We start from the raw sequence: 14,571 nt of genomic DNA, 5'->3' as shown, positions 1-14,571 counted from the left end.
CAGGGTTGGAGACTGACCCCTGGCAAGTGCCTCCCTCCCAGCAACCCCAGGCCGCGGGGACCAGCCAGCACTCACCTTCTTCATCAGGGAGTTGGGATGGGAGCTCACAGTGAGGTAGGACTCTGTGCCATCACGCTCTATGTACTGCAGGCTGTCGCCGTCATTGTAAAGGATCAGGCGTGTCGAGTCGTTGAAGAGCACCCCCACACTGTTGTCGCACAGCTGGTACCCTGGTAGGTGGAGGGGGGCCTCAGGACGGGGAAGTAGGGAGCAGGGGGGGCACTGGGAGCTGGAAATGGGATGCCTGGGACGGAGAGGAGATTGTTGAGAGGACCTGGGAACCGCACAGGGAAGAGCCTGGAACAGCTCGAAGGGTCACTTGGCTTTATCTGAGCCGCCCACCCGTTCTGGAAGCAACCTACCAAGGCCGTACTTGTCTGAATAGTCCACCCATTTGCTGACCCAGAAGATGGGGATGCAGGCGGGATCCTCAGCCTCCTCTGTGACAGAAGCAGACAGACTGTTGGTCAGGACCAGCCTCCTCCCCTCCAGTCCATTCAGGTGGCCGACACCAGGGAGGGATGCTGAACACCCTGCCTGGACTCAGTCAAGAGGTCTGGGACCCCAGAGGAGAGCCAAGCAGGGCTGTGTCACCACCAAGCCCTGGCAAGCAACAGGACGGACAAGTCCCAGGGCAGAGCACCCCGTTCCTTTCATTTTACGGTCCATCCATCCACTGATCAAAGGCCTACCGTGTGCCAGGCACTGTCTCAGGTACAGTGAGCAAGGGCCTAAAACCCAGGCTTCATGGAGCTTGTGTTCTTGTTATAGGGACAGAGGCTGAGCAGCGTAAATATGGATAAGGTCTCTAAGTTACTTCTATCATGGTGAGAGTCAGTGGCCAACAGACTAGTGAATTTTCTGGTCCGAATGACTAAAAAAATGTGAGGCAATATACAATTCCAAGTATCTCAAAATGTCATGTTCTGTGCACGCAATAATCCCCTATTTAAATGCAAGAAACAAATATAGAAATGAAGAATTATGGAGAAACCCACAGCAGCTGAGGGGGACAAGTGCTAGGAGTGGGGGGTGGGGAAATGCTCGTGGGCAGACATCGGGAGGATGTGAGATGGGGAGGAAGCATATTACAGAAGAAGGGAGCGGTAGGAGCAAGAGTCCCGAGGCTCCTGCAGGTGAAGCAGGAATCCACAGAACGGCAGAAAACAGCACGTGCAGATGTGTAAAGGCAGCATGCTGGGGTTCTGGAAGACGGAGACAGAACAAGTGAATCAGAAAAAGAAAGGAGGGGCCTTGAATGCCAGGTTACTCCATTTGGATTTTGATCTACAGAAAATGGGGCGACTAAAGGTATTGGGGTGATTGGGGCCTGGACAAGCCACCGACCTGCTGCGGCCGAGACTTCCCTGCCCTCTCCAGATGCCCAGGCGCCCCCACCCCCAGGCCCCCACCGTGCCTACCTTGTCTCACCAGCCCCCGCTCTGAGGGCTTAGAGGCATTGACACTGTGCAGCTGTTGCAGCATGTCGCCTAGGTGGCCGTCGACTGCCTCATTGGTCTCCCGGACCACTGGTTCCTCTTTCTCCCGGGGCCGCTCGGGCGTGGGGTTCTCCATGCCTAGGAAGATGATGACACGTGCTCCTTAGCTGGGCACAAAGGCAGCAGGGTGGGAGGGGCATGGGACCCTCTACCACTGCTGGTATTCTTCCCAGAGAAAAATCATTTTAGCTGCCATTGCTTTGGGTAAACTGAGTCAGTGTGGGATTATAGAGCAGCAGGTGCCATGCTCACGTGACAGGAACGTGGTACTCACACCTCCAGGGCCAAGGCAAGCCCTTAAGGAAGGTTTCACGGCCACATACAGCCGCAGAGCCTCAGACACTCAGACCTCTACCCCAATGCTGGGCATTTGATGAAAACAGATTTTTTTTCCACCCCTAAATTTTGTACAGATGTCAAAAGAGTCTGAAAAGATACCCTTTGAGATTTGTCTCATAGGCTCTATTTGAGTGGTAGAAGCCTGATGACTTTTATTGTCTTTATGCTCAAGTGTTTCTTTCCCGACCAACACATGGTAGTTCTTGTAGAACATGATTTTTGTCTTATATTTTTAAGATCAGAGTTTTCAGTTAAAAACAAACTATGCTGTACTAAGAACTTAAATGTGAAAATAATAAGATATTTGGGATTTGCTTTAAAAACTCTAGGAAAAAGGAGAAGTTGGAAATAGATCAAAGTAAGTATAGGCAAATGTTGCTAACTACTCAAAATGGATGATGTGTACATGGGGATTCTAGTACAGTTAATTCTCTCTACTTTTGAGGAAGTTTGAAAATTTCCAGCAGATCTTAAAAAAAAATCCCTGGTGTTCAAATTAAAAAAAAAAAACAAACCAATCTTTAAAATGGCAATATTACAGCCCAAAGAATAAATCCATGAGTGTGCACTAATGTACATAACCAAATAAATGAGAGAGAAATGACAGCTCTTCCTTATAGAAGAATTTCCATGAATTCAGAAGGAGAGGGGAAGAGAGGAATTTGCATTAGAACACCTCAGTAGCAACTGCTACAGCCAGATCCACAGAGCTCTACCTAGGATGCTAACATTCCTGGGCAAGAGTTTGAGGAGGAACAGGGTCATCTCAAAGTAGCTCGGCGAGACATGTATTCATTACAAAGGGAAAAACTGTAACTCTGCAGTGGAAAAGTCCATCAGGCACTACCCTAACCAAGTGACCAAGATTAACATCACCCATGAAATGGCGAAAACAAAAAGAGACATCCTTAACGATATTAGATTACGACAGGAACAAATGAATTTATGTTAAATTGGTGCTATATTCACCCAAAGAAAAAAAGCATTTCAAATGACCTTTTTAAAAACATTATATATCCTTAGTGAAATACTCTAAGGAAAATAGTACTTCAATAAAACGTCATTTAATAAGAGGAACTTGTGTATAGATGCTGAAAAAGTTATGTTTATTAGTGTGAGGAAACAAGAGGGTCAGTTGAAAAGAAATACAAGCATAAAATAAAATCATGGGTGCCTAGGTGGCTCAGTTGGCTCAGGTCATGATCTTGCACGCGGTTCTGGCTTCTGCGTCTCCCTCTCTCTCTGCCCCTCCCCCATTCGTGCGGTCTCTCTCTCAAAAATAACATTAAAAAAAATTTTTTTTAAATAAAAATAAAATCAAAGTCATAATATTGTATTTGGACACTCATAAATTACAAAAAGAAAAGTAGTAACTCCACAGCTGACAAGATTGTATCAATGTTAAATATCTTGAACTTGCTGTGTTATGTGAATGAATCTTTGTTTTTAGGAAATACACTGAAGTATTAAGTGGTAAAGGACAGGAAGTATACCACTTACTCTCAAGTGGTTCGGGAGAAAACAGTGGATACACACAAATATATAACTTTATATATATTAAAAAGAGAAAGAGGTAAAGTAAATGTAGAAAAACGTCATTTCGTGGAGAAAAGGAGTTATAAGATACAGGAGCTTCCATTTGTCCACGTTTTCATAAGTTTGAAATAATATCAAAATAATGTGGTGAAAAAAATGTGAGTCAGAAATAGCAGTACAAACTTCAAGTTTTTCCCCCAAAGTATGTACTTCCTCATTTTGTCCTCTGAAGAGAATCAGACATAATGACAACCCAAGCAAGGTGTGTAGTCTTATAAAAAGTGGCTGTCCCTGGGGCGCCTGGGTGGCGCAGTCGGTTAAGCGTCCGACTTCAGCCAGGTCACGATCTCGCGGTCCGTGAGTTCGAGCCCCGCGTCGGGCTCTGGGCTGATGGCTCAGAGCCTGGAGCCTGTTTCGGATTCTGTGTCTCCCTCTCTCTCTGCCCCTCCCCCGTTCATGCTCTGTCTCTCTCTGTCCCAAAAATAAATAAAACGTTGAAAAAAAAAAAAAAAATTTAAAAAAAAGTGGCTGTCCCTTAAAAAAAATTTTTTTTTAACATTTTTCTTTTTTGAGAGCGACAGAGAGTGAGTCACAGAATCAAAGCAGGCTCCAGGCTCTGAGCTGTCAGCACGGAGTTCCACACGGGGCTCAAACTCACAAACCACGAGATCATGACCTGAGCCAAAGTCGGACACGTAACTGACTGAGCCACCCTGGCACCCCTAAAAAGTGGCTGTCCTTTTAAAGAGAGACCTACTGAAGCCTATGGGGGTAAAATGGCAAGATGTCTGGGATTAACTGCAAAGGAACAAAAATGGAACAGTGAAGCAAACGTGACAAAAAATTTTGCTAACTGTTGAATGTGGGCCGGGGGTGGAGTGTAGGGGTCCAGTGCATTATGCCCTCCGTCTATATTTGGAATTTTTCATATTTTTTTTCAATGAACCACGAAAGAGGGATGTTAGGAATTTTTTAAGTAAGAGTTTTGTGAGCATGGCATTCAGTCCACTCTCCTCTTTTTGGGCACAACAGGTCTGGCCCAGCCATGGTAAGGTCTTTCTTGCTAGGGCTGGCCCAGGGGAAGCAGGGCATTTTGCCCTGAGAGGATGGGAGGCCATGGACTCAAGGACTGGAGTCAGTCCTACTGCACACCTGGGTTCTGTGGGCCATCAATCCACACATCTGAAGCCTAGGCTCTCTCTGGGGGTCTGCTGTCTACGCAAACCCTTGTTTTACCTTTATTGAGGACTGTGAGAGGCTTCCGGTTGCTGGGGTCCAGACTGCTGGGAGCAATTGAAAACCGTGGTGCAATGGTGAGGCAGGTGATGGGGAGCCGGGCGGGGATATAGCCAGAAGTAAAAAACTCGTCATTGAGCAGCTCGTGAATGGTTGGGCGGGCAGTAGGATCTGTCTGAAGCATCTTCTGGATGAGGGAGGCGGCCACAGGGTTGATGTGCTAGAGCAGAGAGGGACAGCTGTAAGCAGGAGGTGATGGGGGACCCAAGGGCAGCACTGCCATAAAGGAACCGTGGCCCCTGGCCCACATGCATGGCTCCCAGATACCATGTTTGGTGGCCACATATCTACCAGGTGCCCCACTGTTGGCTTTGCTGAGTTGACAAGTGTCAACCTAAGTTGTGAGAATGATCACTTCTCCTTCCTTTTGAGACTCAATTTTAATGTGATTTCCCCTGAAATTTTTCTCGCATAATTTAAGTTGCTCACCACTAGAGTAGTACTTGAGAATGTAGGCGTGAGGTCATAAAGACCTGGTTTAAGTCTCTGTTCCGTCCCTAATACCAGCTAGGACAAGTGACCTGACTTTCTAGGGCCTTTGTATCTTCATCTAGAAAATGAGACGACATAGCACCGAGCCTGAGCCCTGCAGGGTTCAATGGGAGATAACCCAGCACAGGTCAAATGCATAGTGACAGCCTAGCATTAGCTGTGCACTTACTCTGTGCCAGAACAGTGTTCCAAGCACGTCATGTACATTAGCGTGTTTACCCTTCACATAAAACAAGGGGTGGCAGCCTCTATTACCATCTCTCGTTTGCAGATGAAGAAACTGAACACACGTTAAGCGCCTTTCCTAAGAATACACACCTAATGAGTGGTGAAGCCAGCTCGCTCACCCACTCTGAACCGTCTGAACCCTTCAGGATCTGCCCATCGGACAGTTAAATGATCCTTTGTGACAGATTTCACCTCTCTGCCCTTATGGAGATGGGGCTCTTGATTTCACACGAGTCAAGGATCCCAAACTGGAAAGCAGCCATGAGTCGGGCTTCTGCAGAAACAGGCTACTCCTTTCAACGCGCTGACAGCAGTGGTTGTGAAAAGGCACACCACTCTGGATTCACAGTGGTTCAGGATTCTGTGAGCACTTAGTGTATACAAGGCGCTCTGCGAGCCGCTCCAGGGGTAGTAACTCCACCTTATAAGTGGGAAACTGGAAGCCAAAAGATTCAGGCCATTTGCCCACTGTGATCTGGCTGCCACGTGGCAGAGACCAGTTAACTCGAGAAGGTCCACTTCCAAAGCTGAAGTGGCTCTTCTACGTCTGCCTCCTGCTCTTCCCCACCCCACCTTTTTTTGCTCTTTACACATTTTGGGTTATATACCCAAACTCTAAGGATCTACAAATCCTCTCCCCTTACAATAAATGCTTTTGTGCACACCTATCAAGTTCTGTATGTTATTTCAGACACAGATCCACTAAAGCTGTGTGGCTCCCCTAGCAGTGGGGTTGACCTATCTCTAGCCCCGGGATATGATTGGGCTCAGTAAACAGCTTTTTGGGGGAAAACAAAACAAAACAAATTTAAACTTCAAGTGTTTTTAGTCACCTTGGGAATACTGTAGTCATTTTTCTTGATCCGGAGGTAAGTCTCTTTTAGGCAAGATGTCTCAAAAGGTGGTTTGCCCACTAGCAAGGTATACCTGTAAAAGCACAAGGTGGGTAGATTTGGCTCAAGGCTCGCAGCCAAAACTTAGATGCCAGAGGAATCATCTCAGGGCCAGAAGGGAGGCCGGGCATCTGGAAATTCTGAACTTCGGGCCCCTGAGGACAATCCTCAAGCCCACAGGAGCCAGGATATGGGCCGGGGTGAGCCCTCAGAAGACCGGTGATAGCAAAAGTGACTTTTCAACTATAGCTTGTGGTAACCCGGGGCCCCAGAAGCTGCCGGCCAGTACAAATCAGGTCCAAGTGCGTGGGCTACCTTCCTCTACAGAAGCAGCGCCATTTTGATAGTTCTGTATTCAAGGCCTGGAGCTTTCAGTTGAAAAGCTCCACTGCAAATAAGTATGAAAGCCATTGCTACAACTCATTTCTAGCTCTCCAGTACTCAGATCAACAGCAATAAAAAAGAGAATACCCGAAGGGCCCAACCCTCTACCCACTGCCCACCCACCTCAGAAGGCCTCGATCCAGATAGACTACAGGCACCTCCTTCTGTCAGCTCTATTCCTGACCTAAGTCCTCCCTCCCAGGGCTGCTTTCTAGATTGGTGCTTCTCAAACTTTACTGCGCATGGGAAACACCCGGGGATCTTGTTAAAATCCGGATTCCGATCCAGTCAGTAGTCTGGGTCCTGAGATTCTGCATTTCTAACAAGTTCCTAGGTGATGCTGCTGCTCTGTGGACCACACTTTGAGTAGCAAGGACCTAGAACAGATTTAGGGGGACACCCCCACCCTTCTCCCCCACCTTCCCCAGACACACAGCCCAGGCTGCAGGAATCCTACAAGATAACCTGTGACAAGGAAAGATATGGAAACTGGGCTTTGTTTTGGGGCAATCTGTTCTCTGGAACAGCCTCTCCATAGGCAGAAAGGTCCACAAGGTCAAGTCAGCCAGGTGAGACATCCAAAAGGGCCCTTGCTTAGGCCATGTGGGTCCTGAGACAACTCCCAACTTACATGATGCACCCAATGGACCACACGTCCACCTCGAAACTGTGCCCTTTCTTGCTCAGCACCTCAGGAGCTATGTAATTAGGAGTCCCACACAGGGTCTTCTTGCGTTCCCCGTCATATTCGACCTTGGTTGCCAGTCCAAAATCCCCTGGGACAGAGGGAGGAAGAGGGGGTGCTCAGATGCTAGCCTCTGTCATCTGCCAATGCAGAAAGCTGGTACAGGTTTGAATGTCAAGAACAGGGTCATTTCCCCTTTTGCCCCTATATCTTGTAGGCAGCAGGGCTGCCCAGGCTTCCTCCCACCCTGCTGGCCCAGGGGAGGGGCCTCCTAGGGAGCCTCCTTGCCCCCCCTTCCTTAGAAAGGAGGGCCCTTCTAGAAGGGAGTTGATGGAAACAGCACAAGTCAAATGCCTTCAAGGATCAAGCAAGTAAAGGTCAGTACTGCTATTTGGCAAGTTTGTGAGGAAATGATAGGGAGTGGTGAGGACTGTGGCAAATCCCAGGGGGTCTAAGGGGAACAGCTGCTTTTCAGCCAGGCAAAGAGCAGCCGGAAGGGATGCTGTCTCAGAACTGCTGGAGCTTCCAACAATATATGTTTAATATGTTTAAGAGGAGTCCAAATCCAAATTTGTATGTCAAGCATCCCAATTTGAAAAATGGAAACTAATTCAAATTCTTCTTTTAAAAAATTACTGCGTAGGAGCACTAAACAATGCGTCTGCAGGATACTGGCTTGTGGCTCTTTATTTTAAATTTCGGTACTAAAGAGGGATTCTAGAAGCAATCAACAGCCCAGACTTCTACCATCCTCTTCCTCCCTCCCTGCCTCCTTCCTATTTTCCCTCTTCCAGCACCTCCTCATTCCCACTTCCGGTGGTGTCAAGCACCCCTTCCGGGTCCAGCACTCACCTATTTTCACCTCCAGATCCTCGTTCAGGAAAAGGTTGCCCAGCTTGAGGTCCCGGTGAATGACCCGGTTTCGGTGCAGGTACTGGCAGCCAAGGACGATCTGCCGAAGATAGTAGCGGGCTTCGGGCTCCGTCAGTGCTTTCCTCCGCTTGTGCAACTCCAGGAGAGACTGGTTGGGGTTAAGAGAGGAGGAATGCGGAGCCGGTAACGATGCACTGGATAAAGGCAGCCGAGGACGCCCCACCCCCACCCTTATTTCTTCTCCAGGACAGCTACGATCCGTTCTCTCCCCTAAGCCTGGCCACAACCAGTCACAGCACCCCTTCTCCCACTAGCTCCCTCCCAAGCCCCCTACCTGGGATACCTCTTCCAGACCCACTCCTGGAAGCTCAGAGTTCTCAGTATCCCTCCCCAGGCCTTTTCGTAGCAGTAGATCCCTGTCCAGCCGCCTCCCTTCCCGGAAGCTCCTTGGTCTGGCTCCAACCACCCCTCTCCCTGACCCAGCCCTACTCCGGAAGCTCCGGGTCTGCAGCACCCCTTACCCGGGACTCCTCCCTTAGCAACTCCGGAAGCCCTTGCGTCCATTGCCAGGATTCTCCTCCGACCTGCACCTCCCCCACTCCGCTCAACACCTAGCGTCCAGGAGCTGCCTTCCCTAGCAGCAACAGGACTCGAGCGCTACTTAATCGCAACCCCTTCCCCTTGCAGCTCCAAGTGCAAAGCACGCTCTCCTCGAGTCCTTTACAATGCCTAGCCCAAGGTTTCCAGCACCTCTTCTGTAGCAGCTCCGAGCCCCCGGAGCCCCCAACCACGGTCCCCGGGCAGCGACACTCACTCTCCGGCGGCAGAGCTCCAACACCACGAACACGAAGTCGTTGTCCTCGAAAAAGCCGTGGAAGCCTACGATGTGCTGGTGGGCGAGACTGCGGTGAATGGATATCTCCATGGACATCTTCTCCTTCTGGTGAGGCTTGAGCAGCAACGACTTAGGCACGATTTTGCCAGCAAACACCTCCTTAGTGTCGGCGTCCGAGATCTCGAAGCACTTAGCAAAGCCGCCCTTCCCCAGAAAGCGTCCCCGCAGGTAGCGCCGCCGGCTGCGCGGGTCCACTAGGACCTCCGGGATCTCTTTCGCCGGCGGAGCGGCCGCTGGAGCCCCGGGAGCTGCAACTCCGGGGCCCCCGGCTTTCCCTGGGTCGGCTGGTGCCCGCGCCAGCTTCCCTGCAGTTGCCGCCGCACTCATGTTCCCGGAGTTGCTCCGCAAACCTAGCAGAGTCTGGGCAGAGACCTGGCACCGCTTCGCTCCTCCTCGAATTCAAACGCGGCGCCGGGAACGTTACAAGAGCCTGCGCGCCACTGATTGGCCGCGGGGATTTAAAATCCAAACCCGCCCGCCGCGCGGCACGATGGGAGCGTTCTGCACCGCTGCTGCCTTTAAACCCTACCCAGCTCCGGGTAGGGGAGAAACTTGATTGACAGGCACTCGCTGGGCGCAGACACGTGGGATGCCTGGGAAACCGTACACGGCGTGGGGATGCAGAGACCCAGCCCGAGAAGAGGGGGAGTTCAGGGCTTCTCCCTTTCTCGACGGCCGGGGAGGTTCCTGCAGTTCCCATGCACCTCCTCCAGGAAGCTTTTCCTAACACTTTCCTCCACCCCCACCTGCCTTCTAGATTATAACCTCTGAGAATAGAGACCTGGCGGCGCAGCCTTAAGCACTTGCCTCTGATGTCCTCAGCTCCAAGACACCCCAATAAACTAAAACTCAAGTAAAAACACGGTGCTTGCCAGCTGCTCCTAAGCTCCTCCGGAATATAGAGCAACTCTACTCAAAGCATATATGGTTCAGGGATCACCAGCATCACCATCACCTGGGAGCTTGTTAGAAAGAAAATTTCAGGCCTTACTTACCCCAGACCTCCCGAGTGAGAAAGCTGCCTTTCAGTGTGAATGCCAGGTGATTCTCACACATCCTGATGTTTGAGAAGCACGGTACCAGACACCCCCACAATGCAAGAAAGTTGTCTGGCTCGCTCATTGCTAGATTTCCCAGAGCCTGAAAGAGTGGACCCTCAGGTCTTTGGTCTGAGGAGGGATGGCTGGTTGGCAGAATGCCTGGCAAGCCGGTAGGCCAAGGCCAAATTGTCCTGCAGGGGTGTTGTGTTTGGCCTCCCACATTTGAAAATTTGGATTCGTTTACAGCACTTAAAACTCAAGAGAGCTCACATAAAAATTCAGATTTGTGGCTTTTCCAAAAAAAAAAAAAAGGAAAAAAAAGCAAAACAAAACTAGAGGCTCTGACAACTCTATACCCACATACCTTCCCTGTTTGCCGCTGTTCTCAGCCATCTCCCTCTGCCCATTTCCCTGACTTTCGAAAGTACTGGAGTAGCAACCCTAGAACGGCAAAATACCCAGGTTAGAAGCACTTTCTCTGTGCCCCTTGGCGCCCTATGATGTCTCTGATAGAGCCCAGCAAATATCAGCCATATTATTGTAAGTATATCTTTACCTGCCTCCCAGTAAATGCAGAAGCAATGATGACATCTTTCCTAGCCCATGTCCCAAACTCCCAGAGCAATGCCTAGTAAAAAAAAAAGGGGGGGGGGTAACTGAAATGTTTGCTGAATAAAAGGAAGGTTTTTTACTTTTACTCTGGTGGTGTGTAATCTCTTTATTGAAGTTTAAGATATGTAGAAAGCGTATATATCATAACTGTACAGCTCAATGAATTTTCACAACTTGAACCCACCCCACATAAACAACACCAGACTGAGAAAGAGAACACTACCAACACCCCAGAAGTCCCCCCTGTTCCTGTTTTGGGACTCCCCAAAGTGCCCCCCCCCCAGTTTGATGATTTGTTAGGAGACTCACACGACTCAGCATATAGTCTTACTGACAGCCGACTATAATTTATTACGGCAAAAGGCTACAAAGCAAAATCAGCAAACAGAAAAAGGTGCATAGCACAAAGCCCAGAGGAAACCGGGTACAAGCTTCCCAGAGCCTTCTCGCAGTATAGACACAAAGAACACTTAATGCCTCCAGCAATGAGTTATGACAGCAAGTGTGAAGTGTTATTTGCCAGGGAAGCTCCTTAGAGGCTCAGTGCCCAGGGTTTTATACTGCTGGCCCAATAGGCTGGCCAAGTAGACACCCTCTGCCTGGCACATACCAAAATGTTGGATTCCTGGAAGAAAAGCAGGCATTTAGCATAAACCATACTGTCTGCACAGTTTAGGCACAGTGAGCCATTCTTACTATTTAGGTAATGGTGACAACCCACTCAAAATCCAATTACCCAGATGCCAGCCAAGGGTCAGTCTTGCAAACAAGGAGAGCAGTCTCAGGCTTACTGTGTTAACTCCCTTCTGCGCTGTCCATCCCCTTGGCCCTTGGCCTTGGCTCATGCTTCTTTGCAGCAAATGTATTATCAGTAGGACCCCATGCAAAAAGATGAGCCCAAACTGCAGTGCTGATCTGTTATGCCTGCCAGGGGTCCCGTTAACCATCAAAGTCTACTTTAGATATAATGTTATATGTCAACTATACCTCAATTAAAAAAAGAACAACAGTCTATCTTAGAAAGCCAAGTGGCTTCCTCCCTAAACTTCTGTATGATTCATTTTTACCTGGCCCCAGGCACCAATTCAGGTACAGCACAGCTGTGGCCAGTAAGTTCAGGCTGATCTGAAGCCTTCCAGGGCTGAGGCAATGTGGTGACAGGGCACAAAGACATTAGTACAGTCCCAGAGGGCACATGGTCCCACTGGAAATGAGTTTTCAATGTTAGGGTACCTCAAGCAAGACATATGTTAGGCAGTGAAGGGTAACAGGGCCCCCAGTGTAAGCCTCTTACCACGGTTCTCCCGCCCTAGGGCTTCCGGTCCAGTCTGGAAGATCCAGCCAGCCCTTGGTATCGGAAGAGCTGCGTGAAGGCAGTCAGTTCCAAACAATTCTACTTGTCTGTGATACAAGTGTCCCCATCTCATGAGTGTGCATTCTGTGTGGAAGTGCAGGGCCCTGGCCCCCTCTGTCGTCAGAGCCAGGGCTGCCTGGTGTGATCACAGGCTCAGCGGTCTGAACTCAAAGCACTCCAGAGCATGGAAAGGTAGCACTGGAGCTTTCCGTGAGGAAGAGGGGAAAGCTTCCAAGATTATTGATGCCCCCCACCATTTCCCCCAGGCTCTCCAGGTGCCAGGACTTTGCCTTTTCATTGCTACAAAATCTGTAGGCCCCGCTGTTCAGCAACCCAACAACATTCTTCCAATCCCCTCTTAGTCTCCTCCAGGCTTTTTATCTGCAAAGGCTGTATACAAGAGACACAAATACATTTTTGCAGATAAACATTTTTATCTAACTTAACCAGAAAGACAAATTCAGGCATTGGTCAGGATGTGTTACAGGGGTTGAATTGTGTCCCCTCTGCCATTCCTATGTTGAAGCCTTAACCCCCAGTACCTCTGAATTGTGACTCTATTGGGAGACAGGACTTTCAAAGAGCTGATTGAATTAAAACAGAATCACTAGGGTAGGCCCTCATCCAAACTGACTGGTGTCCTTAGAAGAAGAGAAGATCAGGATACAGACAGCACAGAGGGGCGACTATGTCAGGACACGGTGAGAATCTATAAGCCAAGAGAGAGGGCTTGAGAGAAGTCAAACCCACCAATACCTTGGTCTAGGACTGCAGGCCTCTAGAACTGTGAGAGCACATGTTTCTCTAATTTAAGCCCCCCAGTCTGAGGCATTTTGTTCTGGGAGCCCTGGAAGACTAGTGGAGGATGAAAGCTTGAATTTTCAAAAGTTTCCAAATGGGTGTACATCATCTCCCATTCCTTTTATTCAGTGAACAGCCTAGATCAATCCCTCTTGAGACAGCTATATTCAAATAATGAACCTACCTTACTAGGTGTGTATGGGGGTGGGAGGGTGCAGTAAGGAAATAGAATCAGGCTATCAGCCCACTGTGGTTAAGCTGCAACTAGTCTAGAAAGCCAAACACAAGTCAACACCAGTGAGACATCCTTGCCAAGAAGGCCCAGAGTCTGATCTTCAACAGCAGGTGGAGGGGTCACAGTCCCTGTGATGTGCCCTCCCCCAACATTGGCAGGGATCACAAATCAGGATGCAGGTAGCCTCCACATTCGCGACAAAGAGCTGACCAGCAGCTTGATTGTAGATGGTCCCATCAGAGAATAAGCCTTCTCCTGTGGGCATGTGTATGTGGCCCGACTGTCCGGCCAGCATCCACGATGTAGGTTTTCATAATGAGAGCTCTACAGAAGGGGTCCTAAACCTTCAACGGTCCCAGGGTCTGAGTCCTATTCATGGAGCCTGTGTCTGCTTCCAGGTCAGCACAGCTCCTGCTGGGGCTGAAACAGCTCCCAGAGGCCAGTTTTCAGCTTAGTCACATGCAGACTTTTACAATTAGTGAATCTGGGATTCCAAGAGAGCCAGCTGCTTTTCTTTGGCTTCTTGCAGAAAGTCATACTGCAATACCAGACAGCCATGGTCCAAGTCCAAGTGACAAGCAAGGCTTCCTTTTCATGTTGTCAGTCTGACCCACTCAAAACCATGTACATCATGCTGGCCTGGCATCAGCCTCTAGGCGTTGGACATTTCACCTGGGGCTCACTGGCAGTGCAACTGCTTTTTCAAATTCCAAATGTGCATTTCCATCCAGAAATTGCTTCTCTTTTCATGTTGTCTCCCCTTCCAGAGGTTCCAACAGACACAAATCATAGCAAAAATCAACAGTTACATGAAAACTTGTTCTGGTTCCAACACTCAAAGAATTTAAACTCCAACACATCCGCCAGAAGCTGTATCTCACCAACACCTTCTTAATTTTTTTTTTTTTTTGCATCTTTCTTTGATTGGGATGATCCCTCTAGCATTTATGAAACTGTGAAGTATGTGACATTTTAAACCAGTTTTATATTTCCAGATACAAGAGCTACAAAATACAAAATCATTTTTAAAGACTTCCCTTTTTTCCTCATTGCAAATTTACTCAAACCCCTAGCAGTAAATTCAGCATCAAGAGAACTGTTAATTACAGGCCTGAAGTGCTAACTCTTCTGCAGAGGCAGAAACAACCCCCACAAGATAAGACTTTTAAGCAATGGAATCAACCAATAATACATTTGAAGGCCACTGAGTACCCACTGCATGTATATTCTATTTATTCCATTTAGAAATGGACACACACTTAAAAGACAAAGCATTGGGCACCTGGGTGGTTCGGTCAGTTAAGCATCCGACTTCGGCTCAGGTCATCTCACAACTCATGAATTCGAGC

General features: G+C 48.8%; 1 protein-coding gene across 2 annotated transcripts in view; it reads right to left on the bottom strand.

Annotated features, from left to right (window-relative positions):
- Positions 1-14,571, bottom strand: part of PLK1 (polo like kinase 1) — a 15,519-nt gene extending 948 nt beyond the window's left edge. Inside the window, exons 1-9 of one of the 2 annotated variants that reach the window (XM_030300859.1) lie at positions 10,585-14,571; positions 9,100-9,773; positions 8,265-8,433; positions 7,359-7,503; positions 6,284-6,377; positions 4,671-4,890; positions 1,482-1,637; positions 423-500; positions 76-230 (exon numbers count right to left, since the gene is read on the bottom strand). In XM_030300859.1, coding sequence (XP_030156719.1) covers positions 76-230; positions 423-500; positions 1,482-1,637; positions 4,671-4,890; positions 6,284-6,377; positions 7,359-7,503; positions 8,265-8,433; positions 9,100-9,507 — 1,425 coding nt within the window. In that variant the 5' untranslated portion in view covers positions 9,508-9,773; positions 10,585-14,571. Of the gene's footprint in view, positions 1-75; positions 231-422; positions 501-1,481; positions 1,638-4,670; positions 4,891-6,283; positions 6,378-7,358; positions 7,504-8,264; positions 8,434-9,099 lie in introns of both variants that reach the window. The other variant, XM_030300858.1, reaches the window with a different exon arrangement.

This window comes from Lynx canadensis, chromosome E3 (genome assembly GCF_007474595.2).
Source record: "Lynx canadensis isolate LIC74 chromosome E3, mLynCan4.pri.v2, whole genome shotgun sequence".
NCBI lineage: Eukaryota > Metazoa > Chordata > Mammalia > Carnivora > Felidae > Lynx > Lynx canadensis.
Note: the sequence above shows the minus strand (reverse complement) of the source record. Positions and strands in the feature narration are given on the sequence as shown.